This window comes from Hibiscus syriacus, unplaced genomic scaffold, assembly GCF_006381635.1.
Source record: "Hibiscus syriacus cultivar Baekdansim isolate YM2019G1 unplaced genomic scaffold, ASM638163v2 tig00112305_pilon, whole genome shotgun sequence".
Lineage (NCBI taxonomy): Eukaryota > Viridiplantae > Streptophyta > Magnoliopsida > Malvales > Malvaceae > Hibiscus > Hibiscus syriacus.
In genome coordinates, this window is record NW_024063299.1 from 303299 (window position 1) to 329106 (window position 25808).

Consider the following 25808-nt stretch of genomic DNA (forward strand, 5'->3'; position numbering starts at 1 on the left):
GATTTAATCAATTAAATAGTTGGATGGTGTGATTGATTCAATTGAAAGTTTGGTGGTCACATTGATTTTTAACCATGGTTTAGTGGTCTCTCATGTAGTTGACCTAATTTTTTATCCTGAACAAACCTTTAAAAGACAAATACAAATTGTTGTAACTTTAAATCATTTGGGACCTTTGGCTCAATGGTTTGGGCATCTGCTTTATCCCCCAAGACCTTAGTTTGATTCCCATTAAGCATAAGATTATCCCTTTATTTTCATTTCAATTGGTGGTGACAAGTATCAACACCTGATTGGATAGAAAAATTATTTAATTAAATAATTTTAAATTCATAAATAAAACCTTTCAATCATGTATTTACATGTGTCACGTTCTAATTGGATAGTTAAATTTATTTAACTGAATTAAAATAGTGACTAAATTAATAGAATATGTAAATATTAAGGACTAAATATATAATTATGCCAATGTTATTAACGGACACGTGACTACCTCTGTTAAAAACTAACGGTCGATGGTTTGATTGAATCAATTAAATAGTTGGGTGGTCTGATTGATTCATTTGAAAGTTTGGTGGTCACATTGATTTCTAAGCATACTTTAGTGGTCTCCCGTGTAGTTTACCCTAAATATAAACAAGTTTGGATAAAATTTGAGGTTTATATTTTGGATAGGGCTTGAACAATACAAAGTGTATTAATTTTATATATAAGCTTAACTTGAACTTGGTTTGACCTAATTTATGAACGCATCTTTATTTTAGGGAGTTCCCTATTTTTTTAAAAAAAATTGAAGGTATGTATTATTTTTTATTTGAAAATTTTAATTTCTCTTTTGATTTTTGTTTAAGTTTACAGTTGATTATTGTTCTGATAGTCAATTATAAAATTAGCATACTAAATATTTCATATCAGTACAAAACTTTAGTCAACATAATAAATATTTTCTTTTTTTAAATTAATAACTAGTATCCGATCTATTAATCTACTAATCCAGATTATGTATTGCAGAGGCGAGGGCTATCCTCTCAACTCAGTTTGCTCCATTCGCAAACGCAATGGTTCAAATCTTTGACTTTGCTTAAGGAAACTAGTGTCTAATCCTACTAGACCAACTGATTGTTGTTATAATACATATTTTCTAAAACTATATTTTTACTCCATTTGTTGATCTTAATACATAAAAATAAATGTGAGGAGGAGGATTCGAACATGCGCTAAAAAATTCCGCACAACTTTCAGTCATGTCCACCAACTTCGATTCATTTTTTCTCCTTCCGGTTCTTAAGGTTTCGTCCTAATTAATTCAGACTGATCCGTGTCGTATATTTGGTTTTGGTGGGTGGGTATTTCAACAGAGATTTTCTGTATACACAAAGATTCAAATTCGAAACTTACTTGAGCGATATTAAGTTATTACCACTTGAACCAACCTCCTTAGGGGTTTATTTTTTAATGTATTCAACTGAGTTGGTTTTCTATTTAATTCGTGACATTACATCGTGAAGAGCTAATATAGATACAGATTCCGTTTATTTCGTTCACACAAAGAGAGATACCAACAACTTTAACCTAAATTTGATTTTAGTTTGGGGTCTCAAATAGTGTGACGAAACGCCCCCACAAAGAACTTGAGCCGATCATAAATCCACACCCATAAATCATGGTCCTTAGCCTCACAACTTTGAGTGGGACAAAATAAAAATGAAGAGGTTTCCATATGTTGCCTTAAGTGCGACGGTACTAGTGGTGTTGGTGGCGGCGGTGTTTTCGGGTGAAACACACTGGGCGGAGGCACAAGTAACATGCAACCCCATAGAACTTAGCGTATGCTTGCCAGCGATCACGTCATCGGTGCCTCCATCCGAAAGCTGTTGCAACAGGCTGAGGGACCAGACGACATGCTTTTGCGGGTACCTTAACGACCCTGCTTTGAGACAATTTGCTGATAACCCCAACACTAGAATGATCGCTAGAGCTTGTGGAGTTCCATATCCTCAGTGTTAAAAGCATCTTAATTTCAATGTTATATATATATAGGCATAAAGAGGCAGCATATAGGGCTGATTTTGCTGTCAAAATAAATTAAAAATGATGATGAGTAAAGGTTTACTATATTACAATTATTAGTGTTTTCTTTTTAGTTTGTTTCAGTTTTATTATTTACTTTATTATAAATTTTAAAATAAAGTATAAGTACAAATTAATATGATTACAAATATAATTTAAATATATGGACATATACAGGTTTATAAAAATAATAAAATATACAAATATCTGAAAATTTATATTGATATAAATTGTTAATATTTTAAATTTATATAAATATAGAATGTCTTAACCATAATTAATACAACATTTGAAACCGAGGATTAGTTTTGAGACGGTGAGTAGTGGAACATGCAGGATTCATCTCTATGAATACATACTTGTCGGCCTTGGCTAACTTAGGAGCCCAACAAGGTTGTATGGGTTGATTTTTATATCTCAATTTTTTTTAAGGGTAAAATACACAAATGGTCTTTTGTATAGGCATGGAAGAAACTCCCTTATGGTGCGTTTGGTTAACGGAATATAAGATTACCAATGGAAATAAAAGATTACCAGAGAATATGATTACTGGGAATATTGTATTTTGTGTTTGGTTGGTTTTGCAGGAATGTAAGATTATCGTGTTTGTTTAAAGGAATAAAAGATTATTGGAATGTATATTTTACCAAATTATCCTTATTATATTTTTTTAACAAGTTGAATTATACTATAATATTAATATAATTAATTTATATATTTTCTTTAAAAAATTTAAATTCATAAAATTTATATAATTGTTTTTATAAAATTGAAAAGATAAATAGGTTTAATGAAAGGGTAAAATTTTATTTTAACCCCTGAACTTCATATAAAATTCTAATTATAGACTCTTTTTTAAAATCTAAAATATTTTAAGGATAAATTTGTAATTAAACCTTTGTAGAATTTTTATTATTCAATGACATAATAAGGATATTTTTGAAAGAAAAAAAATTAAGGGCATTTTAGTCCAAAACGCTGGTAATCCAACAATACCTAAGGGAAGGGAGGTAATGACATTCCCGGTAATATACCCAAAAAATCCACTGTTGGTAATAAAAAAATACTGGGGGCTGGGAATGTTGGCCAACCAAACGGGGAAATGAGATTTCATTCCCCCGGTAATCTCAGATTACCTGAACCAAACACCCCCTTAAGGTTTAAAGAGCTCTTGCCCCTGTAAAAAGTTTTATATTTGATAAATTTTAATATGTTATTATTTTGATTCATATAAAAATAAATATTCAAATTAAAAAAATATAAGAATTTATTAAATATTTAATTAAGGACTCAACGAAAGATGAATAATATCATGTTCTTAAATTTCTTGGTCTAATAACAATTTAGTTCATTGTAAATTTAAATATTAGACAAATAAACATTATCTTTTGAATTTTGAGTTTAAATACCTAATAATTCATTACATTTTTCTTTTAAAAAAATCAATATTTCGGCTCCTGCCAATATTTATTCCTGACTCCATCCCTGCGTATAGGGTGTTGTTTTGTTGAGTGCCTCAACTATTAAAAGTTACAAAATGATCTCTCGACTATAGGGTGTATCGATTATTAGAAGTTATAAAATGATCACCTGACTATTCATATGTTCAAAACTCATCTTTTTTTCGTTAAAAAAATTGATGACAATTTGAGTTGGACATTAACCTGTTGACTGAGATATGATAGTCATTTAAGATTTTGAGATCAAATTTTATTATATCATATTCAGCATATTAAAGTCCAACTCAAAATGTCGTCAAATTTTTAACAGAAAATATTTTTAATAGAAAATGATGAGTTTGAATCATATGAATAGTTGGGTGATCATTTTGTAACTTTTAATAGTCAGAGAACTCAACAAAGCATTGTCATATAGTCAAGAAACTATTTCGTAACTTTTATTAATTGAAGACTCAATAAAACATCACCCAATAGTCAGAGGATCATTTGTATACTTTACTAAATTTTTATTAGCATAAATTTTATATGTTTTATGAGCATTTTAATTTTACGATAGACAGGTGTTTTTGTTTTTTTATTTAATATTTTTAATTTTTTTTATAAAATCTATGAAAGTTTTTGGTTCGTCATATAAATGTAATAGTCTTATTTATATAATCATTTTTAGAGATTAATTTATTGCCGTCTTCCTCAATTTGATGATGTTTAGTTCTTTTGTTATGTTTGTTATTTTAAGCTATTTGAGTTGATTTTCTTATTGTGATATATATTTGTAATCACTTTAAATATGTCATTCATGTTTAAATTATAACAAAACTAATAGTCAATTTGTTATAATATTTTTTTGAGTTAATTGCATCATATGTCCTCAAATTATAACCCTCGTTTTAAATTTAAACTTTTGAATTTTTTATTTCATCATTTTAAGACCTTTATTCATGTTGAAGTTCTTTTTCTTCATCGATGTTAAATGTTCATTATCATATTATATATATATATATATATATATTAAAACTGTATAGTTAGATTGATGAAATGAATAAATTATTTTTTCTTTAAAAAATATATCATAAACTTTAGATAAAGAAAAAGAAATTAAATTTAAAATAAAACATAATAACCAAGTTTATCTTTAAATAGATATATTAATTTGAATGAACTAATTTAAATAATTTGAGTTTTTTGTTCATTATTCTAAAATAAAATAATTAAAAGTCAACCCAAAAATCAAATTAAAGTTTAAAGTTAGAGCTTGCCAATTGAAGTTTGAGGTGTGAGCTCAAATTTCTTACTAATTGAATAGGGTTGTAAACGAGTCGAGTTCAAATATTGTTGAGCTCAACTCGATTTGAAAATTTTGAAATGGAGTTCGAGTCTATTTAAAAACTCATAAGTCTAAAATTTTTAAACTCGACTCAAACTCAAAATAATGAATTGAAGCTCGAAAAATCTTAAAATAATAATTAAAATATTCAACTTAACTCGGTTAAAGTTCAAACTCGAACATAAATTTTAAGTACATTTATACTGTTTTTAAAAAAATTAACATATAATGTAATATTATTAATAATTTAATTATTAATAAAATAAATTTTTAAGATATTATTTTTTTAAATTACTCACGAGTTTATAGAATTGAGTATGAAATAGCATGTTCCAATTTATTAAAAACTCAAATCGAGCTTAAATCAAATCTATTCAAATTAAATATTTATCTAATTTTAACTGAATTAATCTTAAATATTTTACGATTTAACTCCTCTCATTTACAACCTTACAATCGGCGATTGTTGGGCTTAATTGTCGTCTAACGTTAAAGCACACAAAAGAAAACAAGACATAATGGATACTCTGCATACTTTTCCTTTGTCAGCGTCAGACTTATACAGACAACCCAACACATCTTTTCTTTTGATTTTGTTTTCTTTGACCAAAAGCGCCAAACAATAATAAATTATATCATTGACTACTTAATCATTATATTTTTTATTTTGATAATCATTTTTAAAGTTTTATCAATCATGTTATCTAATTATTTAAATGCATTCAATCAAGTTATTTATCGAGTTTTCATTAACATTTAATGAAAGCGATGATGTGACAGTTGGTATAATCACACATTTAATCATCAATATTTATACATTATATCAATTCGATCATAATTTTCATTAAGTTTAATAAATTTAATCTTACCGATTTTATTAACTATCATGTCAGCACTTTCATTAAATGTTAATGACAAATGACTTGATTGAATACATTTAAATAGTTGTAGCACGAAATAAGCGACCTCACTGGTAAATGAATTATTGTTATTCCATGAGCTCCCGAGTTCGAGCACCAAGAATGTTAGGAGTAAGAGCGTTCAACGTCAAATGGTTGAGAGTTATCTTTGAATGTATACTACCTTATTCTTATCCCAGATTAATCAAAAAAAAGTTGGATGACCTAATTGACAAAATTTTAAAAATAGCGGTCAAAATGAAAAGAGACAATAATTAGATGATCAATTGTATAATTTACCCAAATTACAATAAGATTGATTGAGCAATGTAAAGGGCTGAAAAAGACCGGATATCAACTCTTTTATTCGATTAAAAAATAAGAAAATTGATATTATTTAAATAAATATTTTATTTTGTTTTGTTTAAAATAAAATAATATGCCTATTTAATTTTTAAAAATTCTGATCGATTACGAATTTAAAAACAATACAATCTCCGAATGCTAAAAGGTCTTTAAACAAAAAGAAAATGAAAAAAAAATGTGAGGAAGCATGGGGTGTGGTTTGCCTGTCCGCTTTTGTTCTGCATCATTGGATCTACTCCCAGTATATGCATGCAGTAGTAATTGATTGATTGATTGCTATCCATCCATGTAATTATGGGTAGGGGTGTGCAAATTCAGTTACTGGGTTTTTGGGTACCCAAAGTGTCGGATAATTGATTTTTCGGTCTATGTTTTGATCATGTTTTGGGTACCGGTAATTAAGTATCTAAATTTTGTGGGTACCCGTAATTTAGGTACTCATATACTCATTTTTTTATTTTTAAATTATTAATTAAAAAGTACACATATAAATTTAAATGTATGAAACTTCGAATTTTATAATCTAACATTTAAACATAAAATTTAAAAGTTCGAAATACAAAATCTAATAATTCATAATATAAATAAAACATAAAAGTTCATAATTAAATATATGATATTGTTAATAATTAAATATATAATAATATAAAATTATTAAATATATGATATTATTAAATCGTGTTCCCAAGGATGAACCGCAAGCTCCCTTGGGCCAATCGCGTCTTATTGATTAAAAATTAAATATATAATATTATTAATAATTAAATATATAATAATATAATATTATTTTATATATAAAAAATTCTCTGATCTCGGGTATTTGAAAAATTTCAATTTTGTGACTCGGGCCCGACCCGGGAAATGTTGGGTCAGGTACCCGATTGAGTAAAGTTTTTAGAAAATTACCTGGTTTTTTTAGTTTTGGGTCGACGGATTGGGTCAACATGGTTGGATATTTTTACACACCCCTAATTATGAGTAAATTATATCATATACAATTAAATTATAGTTTATACATTATTTATATTATTTATTTTTAATTTTTTCAATTATAATATTAAATTTTGATTTTAACTTAGATTAATTATAAAAAATTCCTAGTCACTTAAGTTATTTTCCCTTTTCTAAAATGTGGTTTAAATTCTTTTCATCTTTGGTTGATAGACAATGATACCAACTTTATTATTGACTATCACTACTGGTATTTCTCATTATTTTCTATTTTATTTTTCGTTTTTTAGGTTTTTAATAACTTTGGCATGTTTTTCTCTATTTTTTTACTTGCTTTTTATTTTTTTGTCGTTTTCATTTATCTTTTTCCCAATGTTTGATTTGACATCGTCTTGATTAATCAAGATGGTATTTATTTGTTATCACGTTGATCTTTCCTAATTTGAACCTGATATTGGATTTAGATGTGTGGTTTATGTTCGTGGATAATTTTCTCACGTCGCTCGACTTTGATTTACTGTATGTTGTAGTTTTTCAGTAGTTTGATCCTCTTTTGTGGTTTGTTTACCTATGTGATCAAATATGTTCTTATCTATATTTTGTTCAAATTTTTTGTTAGGTTTTTAACATTTTCCTGGTATGGTCCATGCATAATATTAGGAGGCAAGTTTTTTGTATCAATGATTATAAGAAAATATCTTAATTGTGTGTTTAATTTACCATTATGATTACAAACATTCATTGTAATTTTGAATATTTCCTATTTTTAACAAAACTAGTAGCTTCTGTAAAAAAAAATAGCTTCAATTATATCATTGTACCTTTAAATTTTAATAGTATGATGATATAGACAAATCTTTCGACCATTATGATTATCAATGACATAATTGAAGTTAAAACTAAAATTTAATACTATAATTGAAAAAAAAATGAAAGTTCAATTATATAAACGATATACAACCTAAAATTTAATATAATTTACCCTTATCTTAAGTATATCTTTAATAAAAAAAGTGTTTTTTTATTTTAAAAAATGAACATATTCATACGATAAACATATCCATTCTCAATAGTTACGTAAGAATAAGAAAAGATTGGTCAAAGATTTGGTAGGTGTTGGATACATTGAAGCATGATCCAAAAGAAAAGGCATTAACATAGCAAATCATGAGATTTTGATGTCTCTAATACTGTACACGTCATCCAAATCCAACAATATCGCATTTCCCATGCTTTCCCTTTATCCATGATGTTCTTGGAATTTAAACTAAAACAAATTAACTCTGATTTGATGATTGCTTTATTAGAGGTTGAGAAGTCTTTCCCCATTCTTCCGGTGGTATTTTAACTTCCATTAACAATGCCACCACCTCCTTCATCGTCGGACGCTCCGCCGGTGAAGAATTCACACAAAACATTGCAATCCCAATTGTTTGAAGCATTTCCTGGACCAGTTGATCGGGCAATCCTTGAAGCTTCGCATCGAGAATCGATGCAGCTGGTTCGAAGCTTCCCATTTTCTTCTTCACCCACTCCACGATGTGCAATCCGTCCCCCACCCGTGATTCGACCGCGCTGCGCCCAGTTAGTATCTCCAGCAGGACCACCCCATAACTGTAGACATCACTCTTCTCGGTTATGTTCATTGTGTACCCATATTCTGCATTCAAATTAATAAACGTTCCTCAGGCAAGACATTAAATAACTAGCTATGCTGGAACATGATCAGGATATAAATGCATTGTTTTCGATCTTTAAGGTGCTTTTACGGACAAAACCGTGCAGCTCAGACCATGCAGGCATGAATATTGTACTCCAATTGATCATATAAAAGTTAAGTAGGGAACTTGCCTGGGGCAATATAACCATATGAGCCTGCAACTCTGGACATTGCGTGGTGGTAATTAGGAGAGTTCATCAGTTTCGCCAATCCGAAATCTGCTAAATAAGCCTCAAACTTTGAATCCAAGAGTATGTTATTGCATTTCACATCTCTGTGTAGAATTGCTGGTCTGCAATCATGGTGAAGATAAGCTAAACCTTGAGCTGATCCGACGGCAACCTTGTACCTTGTTTCCCAATCCAAGTTTCGATTTCTTTGCAAAAGCTGTAGCAGATTACCATTGGGAATGTAATTGTATAACAGGAGCTTAACACTTTTATTGGAACAATAACCTAAGAGCTTCACAATGTTTCTGTGGCGAATGTGTCCAAGAATCTGAATTTCTGCTGCAAATGAGTCCACTGTTGGCTCTTCATCTTGCTTTGTTTTCCAAAGCTTTTTCACCGCAACCAGTTCCCCATTCGGCATTTCTGCTCTGTAAACAACCCCGGAACAGCCTTTTCCTATCACATTCTCGTCTTTGAGACAGTCCAAGATGTTATCGTTGGTGAAACAGAGCTTTTGAAATGGAATGAAAGTCCATGGATAAGAGAAATCTTCAGCTCCCGGTGAAGATGATGAAGCTCCTGCAGATTTCTCTATCATATACCTATGATTCCTTGTAACTAAAAACCATAAAGCAATGACCCCGATAGTAACCGAGGCAAAGATCACAGAAACCAAAGCAACGGTTTTGGCTGATCTTAATCGGTTTTTTTGTATTAGACTCGAAGAACAAGTGGAACCATCCAGGGATTGACATAGATCCGGGTTATGTAGATAAGAATTGAAAGAAAGGGTCCTAAAGAAAGGCGTTACAGGTATAGGACCCGAGAAATTATTGAACGAGATATTCAAAGAAGCAAGACTGGTAAGGGAACCTATAACCTTGATTTTTCCATGTAACATGTTATGAGACAGATCAAGTAACTGTAACTGTCTCAATCCAGACATTGATTCTGGTATTTCACCAGTAAACATATTGGAACTCAAGTCCAAACCGATCGATAGGCTTGTCAAATAACCAATTTCGGAAGGAATTTCACCTGAGAGATTGTTGAAGCTTAACTTAAGCAGTGTAAGTTTCCCCAGATTCCGAACCGATTTCGGGATGGACCCTGTTAGTAAATTGTTGTTTGAGAATCAGCTTGTTCAAGTAACTAAAATTACCGAAACTAGAAGGAATTTCTCTGGTGAAGCTGTTTCGACTAAGATCAAGCTGCTCTAAATTCACAAGCTCCCCAAGCTGAGATGGTATTTCTCCATTAATGTGGTTGTTGTGAACATCCAATAGCTCAAGAACTCTGATGTTTGCAATCTCAGAAGGAAGAATGCCTGAGAAATGATTCATATACAAGTCGAGGAACACTAAGTTCTGCAGTTGGCCGATCTCCTTCGGAATCTGCCCTGAAAGCCGGTTTTCCCCAAGCCTTAACCTCACCAATGATTGACAATTCGAAACTCTTCTGGGCAACTCTCCAGATAAAGAATTTCCAAGAAGCAAAAGCTTGCTGAGCTTCTTCAAACTGAAAATCTCTTCTGGCATTGAGCCCGTAAGCTTGTTCCTGGAAAGATCCATGGCGTAAAGTTCAGTGCAGTTCCCAAAGGATGATGGGATTGTCCAAGAAACCAAATTACCCCACAAAAAGAAACTCTGCAAGTTTTTCAAGTTACCAATCTGCCATGGTACTGAACCAGATAATTGATTCTTGTCGAGTTGAAGCGTAGTCAAACTCTAGCAGTTGCTTAACTCCCAAGGAATCAACCCAGTTAACGAATTATCGGACAAATAAAGCTGCTCAAGAACACCAAGCTTCCCAATATCCCCAGGTATTTCACCAGAAAGATCATTAGCCGAAGCATCAAGCACAACAAGTGAAGAACAATTGGATAACTCAGCCGGGATTGAACCTGTCAAAGCATTACCCCATAAAAGCAAGCTAGTAACCTTTTGAAGATTCCCCAACTTTAGAGGAATAGTACCAGTCAGCTTGTTCATATGCAAATACAGATTCCTCAACTCTGAACATAACCCCAGTTCAGGTGGTATCGATCCAGACACCTCGGTATCATAAAGAGCCAGAGTTTGAAGGTTGATCAAGTTCCCAAAAGCTGGTGGAATAACGCCAGAAAGACCAGTGGCGGCTGCCCCAAATGTGGTCAGATTTGTAAGTAAGCCCAACTGTGAAGGGATTTCTCCCGTCAGATAAGGATTGCCTCCTATTCTAAACTGCTGGAGAGAAACCAATGAACCCATTTGAGATGGTATTGAGCCATTGAGGAGATTATCTTGTAGACAAAGGACTTGTAATGAAGTGAGGTTCCCTAGCTGTGGAGGGATCCGACCACTCAATCTATTTGAGTTGAGGAAAAGAAACTGTAGTGAAGAATGCTGGCCGAGCTCTTGAGGAATGGAACCGGTGAGAGTGTTAGAGGACAGGTCCAAAAGGCGAAGGTGAACCAGTTTGCCAAAAGAAGAAGGGATTGTGCCTGAAATATTGGTGGAAGAGAAATTGAGAAGTTGCAATGAAGAAAGAGATGAAAGCTGTGGGGGCAAAGAAGAGAGATTGAGGAATGCGTCGGGCAGTGAAAGGGAGATGACCCTATCTTGAGGGGAACATGTTATCCCTTTCCAAAAACATGGCGTCGGGCTCTTTGGGTTCCATGAAGAGAGCACCGAGGAGGAAGCTTTTGCAGACGGGTCAGCAGCTGATAAAAGAGAGAGAAGGGCCTCTCCATCAGGTGAAAGAGAGGCGACAAAGACTGTTCTAAAAAGGAACAGATAGAACAAGAGATGGGTACCTGCAAATAGGCTAGCCATTAACCCAAGGTGGAAACTAAGAAGAAAAAAACCAGGTTGCGAGTTGAAAGAAAGAGAGGGTTTCTTAAGGTTTCAATGGAAACTGTGAAAAGTCACACTTCCAGGAGACAACATTCATGTGAGAAGGATGGTTTCATTGGAGGTGAAAGCTTTGCTTACACTTTACACCAAAACTGTTGAGCATCAATTTAGTTTGATGAAACCATACATGTGAGCATCAAAGAAAAAAGATACAAAATACAAGTGTTATAAATCTTGAATAGCGAAGAAGTTAATAAGGGTGGTGAATGGTGAGAAGCTTTTTAAAGGTTAATGTCTTCAGGGGAAAACACCGTGAGGGTGGCGGCCACGGTGGTTTTGGCAGTGGCAATGGTGTTGGTGGTGGGATTTTCAGTCGGTTTGAGTGAGTGAGTGAGTGTATTGCTTACAGCCTAGACATTGGAAGACTCCATTTTTCCTCTGCAAATTGTTTATTTTAAGAGTAAAGTATATAATTGGTCACTGAATTTTTTAGATACTTGCATTTAATTCCTCCAATTTTTAAAACTTGTAATACAGCCACCAAATATTTAATTTGTTTGCGATATGGTCCCGACGTAACCGCCGTTTCACTGCCGTTAGGGTAAATTATATAAATGATCACTGAACTTTTCAGACGCTTGCATTTAAATCCCCAATTTTTAAAACTTACAACACAATCATCAAATACATTCTAAACCTCAAATTCCAAAATACTTCAATTATATGCTCAACCCCAAATTCATAATTCATTCTCAGAATCTACCATAACAAATTGAACTTGAAGCAACAACCCTAAACCCTCAAAACATAACCATTTTAAAAAAATGTAACCAACTATAAGTGAACAATAAGTGATTATGTGGGGTTTAGGATTTAGGGTTATATTGGACCTAAATACTCAATTCAATTTATAAAATAGTTGACTCGAAATTTTTTCGATTTGAGTTTATAAAATTTAAATCAAGTCAAATTGAATTGAATTTTCAAGTTTCTGTTTAAATTTAATTATAAATATTTATCATATTATAATATTATTTGATTCTAATTCAGTTCAGTTTATAAAATAGTTGACTCGAAATTTTTTCAATTTGAGTTTATAAAATTTAAATCAAGTCCAATTAAAATTGAATTTTCAAGTTTCTGTTTAAATTTAATTATAAATATTTATAATATATAATATTATTTTATTCTAATTTAAGTAGTTTTTTTAACCATATGCAATACATATATTTCTTTATATTTTTTCCATATGTGATATACATATATCATACAGAGTCAAGGGACTTGACTCAAACTTAAAAATTAATCCACAAATTACTAAAAATTTTGAGATATTCAAGTTGTATTTTACAACTCGAGTTTAACTTGAAATTGTTTTAAGTTGAGTTTATGAAATTACAACTCAAAGTCAATTGTATCAAATTTTTTTGAATCAATTCAAGTCGAAAAATATTTTTTTCGAATCAAATTAAGTATTGTTCACTTATAGTTGGTTAAATCTAACTTTTAAATCCTAAACCCAACATAATCACTTATTGTTATGGGCCTAAAATGAACTAAATGTTGTTGCTTATGTTGGGTTAATTGGTGGGGAAATTTAATATTTAGGTGTCGCAACCGTCTTTCGGTTGGGCCCCGAAATTGGGCTTCGACTTAAAAAATGTGGATTGGAGTCGCCACCGATCATTTATTTAAGAATAAATAGGTTGATCGAATACCTTATTTCTTACATGATCTGCGTCTTTCTAAAGATGTGTCGGGTTCGGGAGTCGGTTACTGTCAAGGAAGGATTAGCACCTTTGAACTCCCCTTTCGGTACTACGTAATTTCCAGTTGTCTTTGATTAAGAAAATTATAAGTTTAAATTAAAAGATAAAATAATGATCCAAAATTACTTACCTTTGACAGATTTACAAATATACCCTTTAAAAGTCAAAATATGGGTTAGAAGAGGTGAATAAATGATAAATAAAGTAAAACAAATAAAATAAGGAGATTAAGAGAGAAATAAAGTAAATATAAAATGAATAGAATATATAAAATAAAAAATATAATAACACTAATATATACATAGCAAAAAACTAAATAAAAATAAAATGATAATGCAAATAAATAAATAAAACAAGTAAAAGAATATAAAAACATAAAATATAGGATAAAGATAAAAAGAAAATAGATAAATAAATGAGTAAAATATATAAAAAAGTAAAAGCATATATATATAAGTAAAATAATAATAATAAAAAAAAGAAAATCAAAAGTAATATACGTATTTATACATGTAAAATAGGAAATATATAAATATATATATATATATATATATATATATATATATATATATATACATATATACATATATAATAAAATTAATAGAAAGTAACATGCATATATAACAATAATAATAAAGTAGGAAAAAAATGATTTAGGGGGTGAATTAAATATTTAAAAAAATGAACACGCCTCGGGGGTAGATCTAGGTTCGAAACTTCGAAACCCCACCCCTTTTTGGTTATATGCGCATCCCACGTTTTGGGTTATTCGAACCAAATCTCAAGAAAAATAACGTGCACATGCGAGAAATGAACGAACCAATGTAAAAAAGATGCTACATTTTATTTCCTTTTCGAATCGTTTACAATAGCTTTGCCTTTGTATTTTCCGTGCTTTTCTCTGTGTTTTGTGTGTAAATCGTGTGTTACAATAGTGAGTTACAATGGCTATTTATAGTGCTTGTGGATCCTATCTTTAGGAGTTTAAATCATAGTAGAACTCTATCATATTTTTAGGAGTTTGAATCCTAGCAAAATTCTATCTTATTTTTAGGAGTTTGAATCCTAATAGGACGAAAAGGTGTGTTGACAGTTGCCCCTCTTTGCCCATAGTCGTTTAACGGGGATAGGATAAAGATTAAAAGACACACTTTTTGTTCGGTGGAGTTGAAAATTGACTCTGATGTTTCAATAACTCCATGTCGAATTGAGTTACGGATGACTCCTCCGTCGTGAATCCGAGTTCATCTTGAAATGATATGAAATTGAAGCCGTAGTTCGGAATTTGAATCAGCACGTGGCTTCTCGTTTCCCTTCGGTCTTCTTCTCGGTTTAAAGACCTTGGGTCGGAATCGAACTCAGCAATCTTCATTGACAAATAGCTTTTGCTTGAAAATGGTTGCTTGTCACTAAGGCACGGTTAACCCAGGTTCTCTTCTCGACTTGAAAACCTCGACTGCAACCGGAAAGTAGTGCGATTGATGTGTCATCGAGCTGAATGAAATCGAACTCGACAATTTTGATGGCAGATAACCCTTCTAGCCTTGAGTTATGCTGTAAATGATGTGCCTTGGAGCTGAGCGTAGTCGAACTCGAAGGTCTTTGTTGACATATACTCCTTCTTTGAGTTGGATATCCTTCGTCGTGAAGTTGAAATCCAATCTAAAGATGGATGATGCTTGTGTGCACGATTCCCTTCTTCGTGAAGTTGAGCCTGAAATTGGATATCCTTCGTCGTGAAGTTGAAGTCCAAGTAAGTAGCATTGTTCCGAGTCCAATATCCTCCGTCGTGAAGTTGAAATTGGCTCTGGAACCGGGAAATTGTTTGTTGACAACCATCCGTCCCTTCGTTGTGAAGTTGAACTTGTGTTGTCTCGAGTCCAATATCCTTCGCTGTGAAGTTGAAATTGGCTCTGAAATTGGGAAATTGTTTATTGACAACCAGCGATCCCTTCGTCGTGAAGTTGAACTTGCGTTGTCTGGAGTCCAATATCCTTCGCTGTGAAGTTGAAATTGGCTCTGAAATTGGGATGTTGTTTATTGACAACAAGCGGTCCCTTCGTCGTGAAGTTGAACTTGCGTCGTCTGGAGTCTAATATCCTTCGCTGTGAAGTTGAAATTGGCTCTGAAATTGGGAAGTTGTTTATTGACAACCAGCGGTCCCTTCGTCGTGAAGTTGAACTTGCGTTGTCTAGAGTCCAATATCCTTCGAAGTGAAGTTGAAATTGGCTCTGAAATTGGGAAATTATTTATTGACAACCAGCGGTCCCTTCGTCGTGAAGTTGAACTTGTGTTGTCTGGAGTCCAATATCCTTCGCTGTGAAGTTGAAATTGGCTCTGAAATTAGGAAATTGTTTATTGACAACCAGCGGTCCCTTCGTCGTGAAGTTGAACTTGCGTTGTCTGGAGTCCAATATCCTTCGCTGTGAAGTTGAAATTGGCTCTGAAATTGAGAAATTGTTTATTGACAACCAGCGGTCCCTTCGTCGTGAAGTTGAACTTTCGTTGTCTGGAGTCCAATATCCTTCGTTGTGAAGTTGAACTTGTGTTGTCTTGAGTCCAATATCTTTCGCTGTGAAGTTAAAATTAGCTCTGAAATTGAGAAGTTGTTTGTTGACAACCAGCAGTCCCTTCGTCGTGAAGTTGAACTTGCGTTGTCTGGAGTCCAATATCCTTCGCTGTGAAGTTGAAATTGGCTCTGAATTGGGAAGTTGTTTATTGACAACCAGCGGTCCCTTCGTCGTGAAGTTGAACTTGCGTTGTCTGGAGTCCAATATCCTTTGTTGTGAAGTTGAAATTGGCTCTGAAATTGGGAAATTGTTTATTGACAACCAGCGATCCCTTCGTCGTGAAGTTGAACTTGCGTTGTCTGGAGTCCAATATCCTTCGCTGTGAAGTTGAAATTGGCTCTGAAATTGGGAAGTTGTTTATTGACAACAAGCGGTCCCTTCGTCGTGAAGTTGAACTTGCGTCGTCTGGAGTCTAATATCCTTCGCTGTGAAGTTGAAATTGGCTCTGAAATTGGGAAGTTGTTTATTGACAACCAGCGGTCCCTTCGTCGTGAAGTTGAACTTGCGTTGTCTAGAGTCCAATATCCTTCGAAGTGAAGTTGAAATTGGCTCTGAAATTGGGAAATTATTTATTGACAACCAGCGGTCCCTTCGTCGTGAAGTTGAACTTGCGTTGTCTGGAGTCCAATATCCTTCGCTGTGAAGTTGAAATTGGCTCTGAAATTAGGAAATTGTTTATTGACAACCAGCGGTCCCTTCGTCGTGAAGTTGAACTTGCGTTGTCTGGAGTCCAATATCCTTCGCTGTGAAGTTGAAATTGGCTCTGAAATTGAGAAATTGTTTATTGACAACCAGCGGTCCCTTCGTCGTGAAGTTGAACTTGCGTTGTCTGGAGTCCAATATCCTTCGTTGTGAAGTTGAACTTGTGTTGTCTTGAGTCCAATATCTTTCGCTGTGAAGTTAAAATTAGCTCTGAAATTGAGAAGTTGTTTGTTGACAACCAGCAGTCCCTTCGTCGTGAAGTTGAACTTGCGTTGTCTGGAGTCCAATATCCTTCGCTGTGAAGTTGAAATTGGCTCTGAAATTGGGAAGTTGTTTATTGACAACCAGCGGTCCCTTCGTCGTGAAGTTGAACTTGCGTTGTCTGGAGTCCAATATCCTTCGTTGTGAAGTTGAAATTGGCTCTGAAATTGGGAAATTGTTTATTGACAACCTGCGGTCCATTCGTCGTGAAGTTGAACTTGCGTTGTCTGGAGTCCAATATCCTTCGATGTGAAGTTGAAATTGGCTCTGAAATTGGGAAATTATTTATTGACAACCAGCGGTCCCTTCGTCGTGAAGTTGAACTTGCGTTGTCTGGAGTCCAATATCCTTCGCTGTGAAGTTGAAATTGGCTCTGAAATTGGGAAGTTGTTTGTTGACAACCAGCCATCCCTTCATCGTGAAGTTGAACTTGTGTTGTCTCGAGTGGCATGATATCCTCCGTCGTGGAGTTGAAATCGCGGATGACCCATTCGTTGTGAAGTTGAGCCTTGACTTGAATATCCTTCGTCGTGAAGTTGAAATCCAAGTATTGTATATTGCGGGTGGACACAATTCCCTTCACCGTGAAGTTGAAACCGTGGAGACCCCTTTATTGTGAAGTTTAGCTTCGAGCTAGATATCCTTCGTCGTGAAGTTGAAATCCACTCTCGAGCAAATTGTGTTGTTTCGAGAGAAACTTTCAATCTATCGAGTTGGTCGAAGTGTAGTGTAGCTTCTTGCTGTTGAGTTAAGCAACCAACATGAATCTTTAAAGGTGCTTTTGAATCGAGTATCCTTCGTTTTGAAGTCGAAATTTGACTCTAAAAGCTGCAAAACATTATGTATGTGGAAAAAATATGATGCTCTAAAATGTATGCATAAGATGCATGTAACATGAATTGGTTATATTTTATCTCCTGAAAAATGTCTGATAATTTGCATTAGGATGTTAAATCCCCAAATGATGCCCTAATATCAAAAAATGCCCCAATATTTGATGTTGAATCTTCAAAGATGCCCAAAATGTTCCTCATTTCTTGCTTCAGCATTGATTCTGAGCATGAGTTTTGTGTCTAAGAGGCACATGTCATTTACCAAGATCCATTCTAGAGAGACTGTCTTATTTGAAAAAAAAATGTTTTTTTCCTTTATTTTCAAAGTTCTGAAAATATCAAAAGTTTTGAAAATATTGTCCCTTTCACGATTTTACAATTGAGACGAATCATAAAACTAGAGTTCATTGGATATTAAAGAATTAATTACAATGTTAATCCTTCAATAAATTATAGCTATTTGACAAGTGCCAAGATCAAAGCTATCTTTGGGAAATGGTTGAGTAAGGAAAGGATAAAAAAGTCTCAGGTTATTGTGTTTGGTCAAAGATTTTACATTTGATGCTCAAAGGTTTGATGGGGTATCTTTCATGCTCCTCTACTAGAAGTGTTCTCTGACTCCCAACCTTCGTGGTTACACTCGGATTATGCGATTTTGTATCAAGGAACTTGTGTGATCGCCTCAGTTGCACAATTTTTATATTCGAGCCGCCTTTTCAGGTTTTTAACTTGAACCCTCTTTTGGTTTCAAGATATTCTTGAACCCCCCTTTGTTATTTTTCTATACCATGCATTAATTATATTGTTTTTTTGCAAACAAAGATTAATCCTGATGGGCGGGATGAAATCTGAAGATAGTCTCTTCTGTTTAGAAATCCATGTATGATTAGAAGGGACTTTTAAGGCACGTAATGTAGGCCAGGGTTCATGGTTATGAAAGAAAAGGATAAATAGGCCCAAACAAGTGTTTCAGAGTGTTGAACCAAGGATCAATTCATTCTGATGCCTTCAATCATGTCTTGCTCAAAATGTCTCTCTCTTGATGCTCTATGATCTTCGAGTGAAGTGATTGAGTGATTCGAGAATGTTTGTGCTTGATCAATCTCATAATTTGAAGCTTGATGCGCCATTTGTCTTCAGGGAATCTTTGCATGTGCTTTTTTGTCCCTTTTTCTTTTTGATTTTTGTTCTTTCTTTTTTCTTTTGTTTTCTTCTTTTTTGCTTCTTTTCTTTTTTGTTTTTTTTCTTTTTGTTATGATTGAATCTTCGCACTTGGCATTGGTTCACCTTTTGGTATCTCATCTGAATAAATGTCTTCACTCATGTGAGCATATTTCTTCCACCTTGCCCCCCAGTGTGGAGGGTGATCCTTGGTTAGGGTTGAATCAGAAGAAAAATACTACAGGCTCAAAAGGGGACACAAGGGATATATTTTTTCTCATGTTGTGAAGGGATAAAGAAAGAAAGTCGTTCATCATTTCATACATGTAAATCTTCACAGAAGAGGTATCCCCAAGAGAATAGATTTTCAAGATTAATTCTATTCACATGAAAACAGTGTAATTAATGCATGATAGAATTATTTCGAATGAATTTTTCTTCTTTTTTTCCCCAGATGTCTCAATGTTCAGGCTCCCCGCGAGATTCCCCAAGTTGGTTCTTTAGAAGAATGCTCATGTTAAAATGAACAACTCAATGCCTTGGGTTTTAATGGTAAGAAAGGTTATTTTTTAGTCTAAAAAAGACAGTGGTGTGATCATATTGACTCAAAGAAAGGTATGAGTGTATAAAAAAGATAAAGGCAATGTTCAAGAATTTCAAAAGGAGGTAATGTCAAAATTTTGTCTTTTGGTAATGACCACGAGTTGTTTTGGGCAAAGAATCAAGGTATTTTATTCTGGGGTTTGAGACAGGGTAAGAAAGGTCTAATCTTTCCATATGTCAAAAATCTATAATTCTTGAAGAATTAAAAGAATCATTAATTCATTTAATATTCAAAGAACTAAAGATTAAAATTTGTTTAATTGCTCCACCTTAGAAAGCAGCATTCAATCATTTAAAAGATTAAGCAAACATGAAATATCAAAGACGTGTTCAAACAAAACAATCCTCTAAGTGCAAATGGTATATGTCATGCCCCCTTCTTCGACAAGCGCCTTACAGTTTTCAGAGGAATGTTTGGGGCTTCTTATGTGGTAACAGCTAACAGCTTCAACATCGTAGCCCTTAGGATATAGGAATTCTTTTCTTAGATCATCCTGGCAGGCTTTGTCCTGCAATCAGCTGATCAGGCTCTCACTGTATTGTTTTCAGTTTTTTTTCTTTTGATGTTACAATCTTTCTTCCATATGGTGTCATGTGGTTAAAACCATTTCATCGAATCCTCTATGAAGAAATTTCATGTTTATGAAAATGCTTAAAAATGAAATGTAGATGCACAACGCAAAATGAAAAAAAAATGCATGAAATGTTCGAGGCATTGATCCAGAAAAGTGTCCATTATTATAAATAATCCTTATTTCGACAAAAATATTTTATCTTGTAAGAGACATAAAAACAATCAAAGGTACATTCGGACTAAATCCTCTAGACCCCGAATAGCTTCCAGCAGGTTGACAAGTCTTCTGTTTTCATTTGTCACTGGTTGTATGCCTTGTTGGACCACTCCAGCTTCCCTTGCCAGGCCGTGTAGATGGCGAGCTACCTTCTGTACTGTGTCTCTGGCCTTCACCCTTTGTTGTGCTTGCTCCCAACGGAAATGCCACTGTAAACATCCGTCGAAGGGCATTATCTGAAGCTTACTTGCTTGCTTCTTGAACCCATCTACAATAGCTTCTAACTCAGCTATTGTTTTGCCATCTCTCTCATGTTGTTTCTCCAGATCAGCCATTCAGATTCTCAAGCATTGTTTTTTATGCTGACTGTCTGCTAAGCGCCTTTGGGCAGTCTTCATCTGTTCCTTAAAAGCTCTATCATCAGGCCATTCAAACTTTCTTTTCAGGCTATGAGCTTCGTCTTTCCAGTATTCAGAAGCCACTTTCAACTTGGAGTTATCCTTGACTTTATCTTGATACCCATTTCTCAAGTCTTCGAGCTCAAAACGGACCTTTTTCTGTTCTTTTTCAAGTTTGTCTGTTCGATCTTTCTGAGAGTCGGCATCTAGCTTCCATTGATAGCGCTCAGCTTCAAGCTCCTTTATCCTCTGCTTCAGCTCGCTATTTACAGCTTCAAACTCTGTCTTGGCTATCTTAAGTTCAGAAGGGATAGGCCTGAGATATTCTTCCATGGTCCAGGTGTCCTCACAGTCTGGCATCGGGATATTGTCATTTTTTCTCAATCTTCGCCACTCCACATAGTCCGGAGTAAGCATGTTTTTGGCAGCTACAACATCCATCCGGAATACTTTCTTCCATGAATCGACTGCTTCCTTGATCATCTTCTTATAGCTGTGACCGTGATACTCAAACTCTGATCTAGCTAGTCTGCATGTTGTTGGGACAAACTGACGTTCCCCATACTGTCTAAGTGCTAACAATGGAGCATACCCAACTGCACCCCAAAGTCCAAGTAAGGTCATAGTATCGGAGTCCCCACATCGAAAAAGAACGTCAATGAAGAACAACCAGGGGGCTCTCCAAGTAATATCTCGGTCTTGATAGATGAGTGATGACTTTCATCTACTTCTCTTTTGAAGTTCCTTCATGCCATTTCATGGTGATGAACTCTCTCAAAGGTGAATACGTAGTGCTAAATTGGCGGTAGGCAACCCCATTAGTCTTCCAGAAGTGGCTGTGAATCCAGACTTGAAGGAGCTGAACAAATCCAATGAATCTACCTCCGCCAGCTCTTCGGTAATGGTTGAGAGACCGAAAGGTCTCGGCTAAGATGGTTGGTGCTGGGTTGACCCGTTTCGTAAGTTGCTCAAACAGTTCCACCACGGCTGCGTCAATGCATCCCAAAATATTCGGAAAGATGATCAAGCCATACAGACCTAGTGCAAAAAAGGTCTATAGTCTTCCAATCATCAGGGTGGTCATTCATTAGTTTCCTTATGTGGATCCACTCAATTCCCTGACCGTTACCTTTGTTTCGGAGTCGGTCAGTCACCCACTTTTCATCAACTCCTGCAATCTTAGCCAGTTTGTTCTTGAAAGGATGACTCTTGATGTGTTTGATGTAGGCTCGCTCTAGTTTAATGCTTTCACAGTGCAATAGTGTAGTATACTCCTCGATGGTAGGTACCATGTCCTCATGGATAAAAGTGAAGCAACTGTATCCCGGGTTCCAGAATCGAACCAATGCTCTGATTAAGGGTTCATCGGTCTTAACATGAAGCAAAAGTGCAATGTCACCATACCGCCGACTGAACTTCTGTTTCTGATCATTCTTCCAACTGTCCCAGATGTCTCGAAGTTCTTGCACATTGTTCTGTTTTGATAGAGGTGTAGCTAACCAGCTCTGACACATTATTTTCTTGAAGACTGTCTCCTTTTTCCTTTTGAGTCTTCTCGGACCATAGTCGTACCTCGGGGTTTTTAATCTTTTGTATTACAACACCTTTGTCCATTAATGCAAATTATTTATGGTTAACGAACACGTTTTTTGGTGGATCAACACCTCTTTTAAATGATGCAAGTGATGAAAATAAAATAAAATAAAATAAAATAAAGATGAAAAGAGTCAGTGAGGTGAAAAATAATAAAAAGCGATCATAAAAATGAAAGTCCTATCCCACATGATATCTACCCCACATGCTTATTATTCCTACCCGGACATGATCTCTATCCCGCAAATTGATTTTGAATAAGTCCTAACCGCATAAATTTCTAGTTCACATGCTTTGAACAGAAAATAAAGCATGAAATAAAGAACAACATAGGGTTTGAAATGAGGTTTTGGGGTGGGCTCTAATTCTCCACAGTCTCCCGGTTTAGGTTCTAAAAAAGGTACCCGAGTTCTCCTTATTGGTCCCCCCTTGGGCTTGCCAGACCCTTAATCCTAAACCCATTACAGGCTTGTGTGGACTAAGTTAAACTCGAGAGGACACATTCCCTTATGTCTATGCGGAGAATAAATTCACATGAAGACATAAGGTATATGAATCCCGAAGGCTACTTGCTAGGCATATGCGGTGAATAAATTCACACGAATGCGTCGCTTTCACCCCCACTTAAAATGGGTTCGGAGCTCGGGTTTAGAGCCTTAGATGAAAAAAGACTTTAAGGGCTGAAATCATTGAGAAAACGGTTAGTACAACTATTTACTCGAAAAATATAATCAAAAGTAAGCAATAAGGATCGAAATGTTACCTTAAAATTTAAACTTACCCTTTTTCATTAAAAAGACAACTGGAAATTACCTTAGCCTGACTCACTTACCTGTGTCCCCAGTGGAGTCGCCAAGCTGTCGCAACCGTATTTCGGTTGGGCCCCGAAATTGGGCTTTAACTTAAAAAATGTGGATTGGAGTCGCCACCGATCATTTATTTAAGAATAAATAGGTTGATCGGATACCTTATTTCTTACATGATCTGTGTCTTTCCAAAGATGTGTCGGGTTCGGGAGTCGGTTACTGTCAAGGAAGGATTAGCACCCTTGAACTGCCCTTTCGGTACTACGTAATTTCCAGTTGTCTTTGATTAAGAAAATTATAAGTTTAAATTAAAAGATAAAATAATGATCCATAATTACTTACCTTTGACAGATTTACAAATATACCCTTTAAAAGTCAAAATATGGGTTAGAAGAGATGAATAAATGATAAATAAAGTAAAACAAATAAAATAAGGAGATTAAGAGAGAAATAAAGTAAGTATAAAATGAATAGAATATATAAAATAAAAAATATAATAACACTAATATATACATAGCAAACAACTAAATAAAAATAAAATGATAATGCAAATAAATAAATAAAACAAGTAAAAGAATATAAAAACATAAAATATAGGATAAAGATAAAAAGAAAATAGATAAATAAATGAGTAAAATATATAAAAAAAGTAAAAGCATATATATATATACAAGTAAAAAAAAATCAAAAGTAATATACGTATTTATACATGTAAAATAGGAAATATATATATATATATATAATAATAATAATAACACTAAAAAAAACATATATACATATATAATAAAATTAATAGAAAGTAACATGCATATATAACAAGAATAATAAAGTAGGAAAAAAAATGATTTAGGGGGTGAATTAAATATTTAAAAAAAATGAACACGCCTCGGGAGTAGATCTAGGTTCGAAACTTCGAAACCCCACCCCTTTTTGGTTATATACGCATCCCACGTTTTGGGTTATTCGAACCAAATCTCAAGAAAAATAATGTGCACATACGAGAAATGAACGAACCAATGTAAAAAAAGATGCTACCTTTTATTTCCTTTTCGAATTGTTTACAATAGCTTTGCCTTTGTATTTTCCATGCTTTCCTCTGTGTTTTGTGTGTAAATCGTGTGTTACAATAGTGAGTTACAATGGCTATTTATAGTGCTTGTGGATCCTATCTTTAGGAGTTTAAATCATAGTAGAACTCTATCATATTTTTAGGAGTTTGAATCCTAGCAAAATTCTATCCTATTTTTAGGAGTTTAAATCCTAGTAGGACGAAAAGGTGTGTTGACATTAGGGTTATGTTTTGAGGATTTAGGGTTGCTGCTTCAAGTTAATTTGTTACGGTAGATTTTGAGAATGGATTATGAATTTGGGTTTGGGCATGCAATTGAAGTATTTTTGGAATTTGAGGTTTAGAATGTAATTGAAGTATTTTGGAATTTGGGGTTTATAATGTAATTAATGATTGTGTTGTAAGTTTTAAAAGTTGGGGGACCTAAATGCAAGCTCCTGAAAAGTTCAGTGACCATTTATATAATTTACCCTAACGGCAATGAAACGGCCGCTACGTCGGGGACCATATTGCAAACAAACTAAATGTTTGGTAACTGTATTGCAAGTTTTAAAAGTTAGGAACCTAAATGCAAGCATCTAAAAAATTAAGTGACCATTTATATACTTTACCCTTATTTTAATGCAGAGATTCTGGCAAAAGAATTGTTTTAATTAATGAAATTTGAATAGTGATTATATGAAGATGCTAATTATGAGGGCAGCAGACCGCAGTACCTCTGTTGACCGCTTTGCTCTGCAGGAGATGTTTCAAGCATCCTTAGCTTCCTTGGGTAAATTACAAATTTCATCATTTAATTTTATTCTCTCTCCTATTTCATTCACTGAACTTAAATTTTTTTCAATTTCTTCATTAAACTTAGTACATTGAGTTTTTTTGTCACCCGTCATTAAATAGTTAACGGCGTTAAGATGACACCATTTTGAAAAATAAATTTTTTACATCTATATAACAGTCTATTTATAACAGGGGTGTTTTGCAAACAACTGATAACTAATAGATGATTTCAGTAATTGGGTTGACCAACTGATTTGATTAGCTGAATTGAGAAATTGAGGTGATTATTTATTTATAGAGTGTTTGGTAAAATTTAGCTGATAGTTGATATGGGTAAAATGACAAATAAGAGTATGATACATTTAGTTGCTAAGTATATATATTTTTATAATACTTTAGTCTTTATTGGGGTGAAATTATTCGGATAAAATGCTTTTGACAATGAATTAAAATTTTCTTAAGAAAATTAGTGAATATTTTTGAAAAATTTGAATGTATTTTGTAAATTTAATATTTACAAATATTAACCTTATGAGATTGATACATACTATTAACATTGTATAAAATATCAACATTACATTTATTTTTTACTTTCATGTTTTGTTATATTTTCTTAACTAAAATATATTTAAGAATCTACAACTAAAAAATAGAATAATAAAATAATTTTCACTAATTTAT

At 33.7% G+C, this 25808-nt stretch overlaps 2 protein-coding genes across 2 annotated transcripts; one reads left to right on the plus strand and one right to left on the minus strand.

Moving 5' to 3' along the window:
* The first annotated feature begins 1704 nt into the window (after positions 1-1704).
* On the plus strand, positions 1705-2007 carry LOC120177706 (non-specific lipid-transfer protein 2-like). Its single transcript, XM_039183757.1, has one exon. It carries the CDS (start codon positions 1705-1707, stop codon positions 2005-2007), a length of 303 nt encoding a protein of 100 aa, XP_039039688.1.
* Positions 2008-8278: 6271 nt separating this feature from the next.
* LOC120177732 (probable LRR receptor-like serine/threonine-protein kinase At1g34110) lies at positions 8279-12024 on the minus strand. The gene is given in 3 exon segments (XM_039183767.1): positions 8279-8730; positions 8922-10089; positions 10091-12024. Coding segments are annotated over 3 exon segments (3234 nt in total). The 5' UTR covers positions 11774-12024; the 3' UTR covers positions 8279-8347.
* Between the last annotated feature and the right edge of the window lie 13784 nt (positions 12025-25808).

What these genes read in the sequence shown, in the direction of transcription:
- LOC120177706 (XM_039183757.1), top strand. Translation starts at nt 1,705, where the DNA reads ATGAAGAGGTTTCCATATGTTGCCTTAAGTGCGACGGTACTAGTGGTG.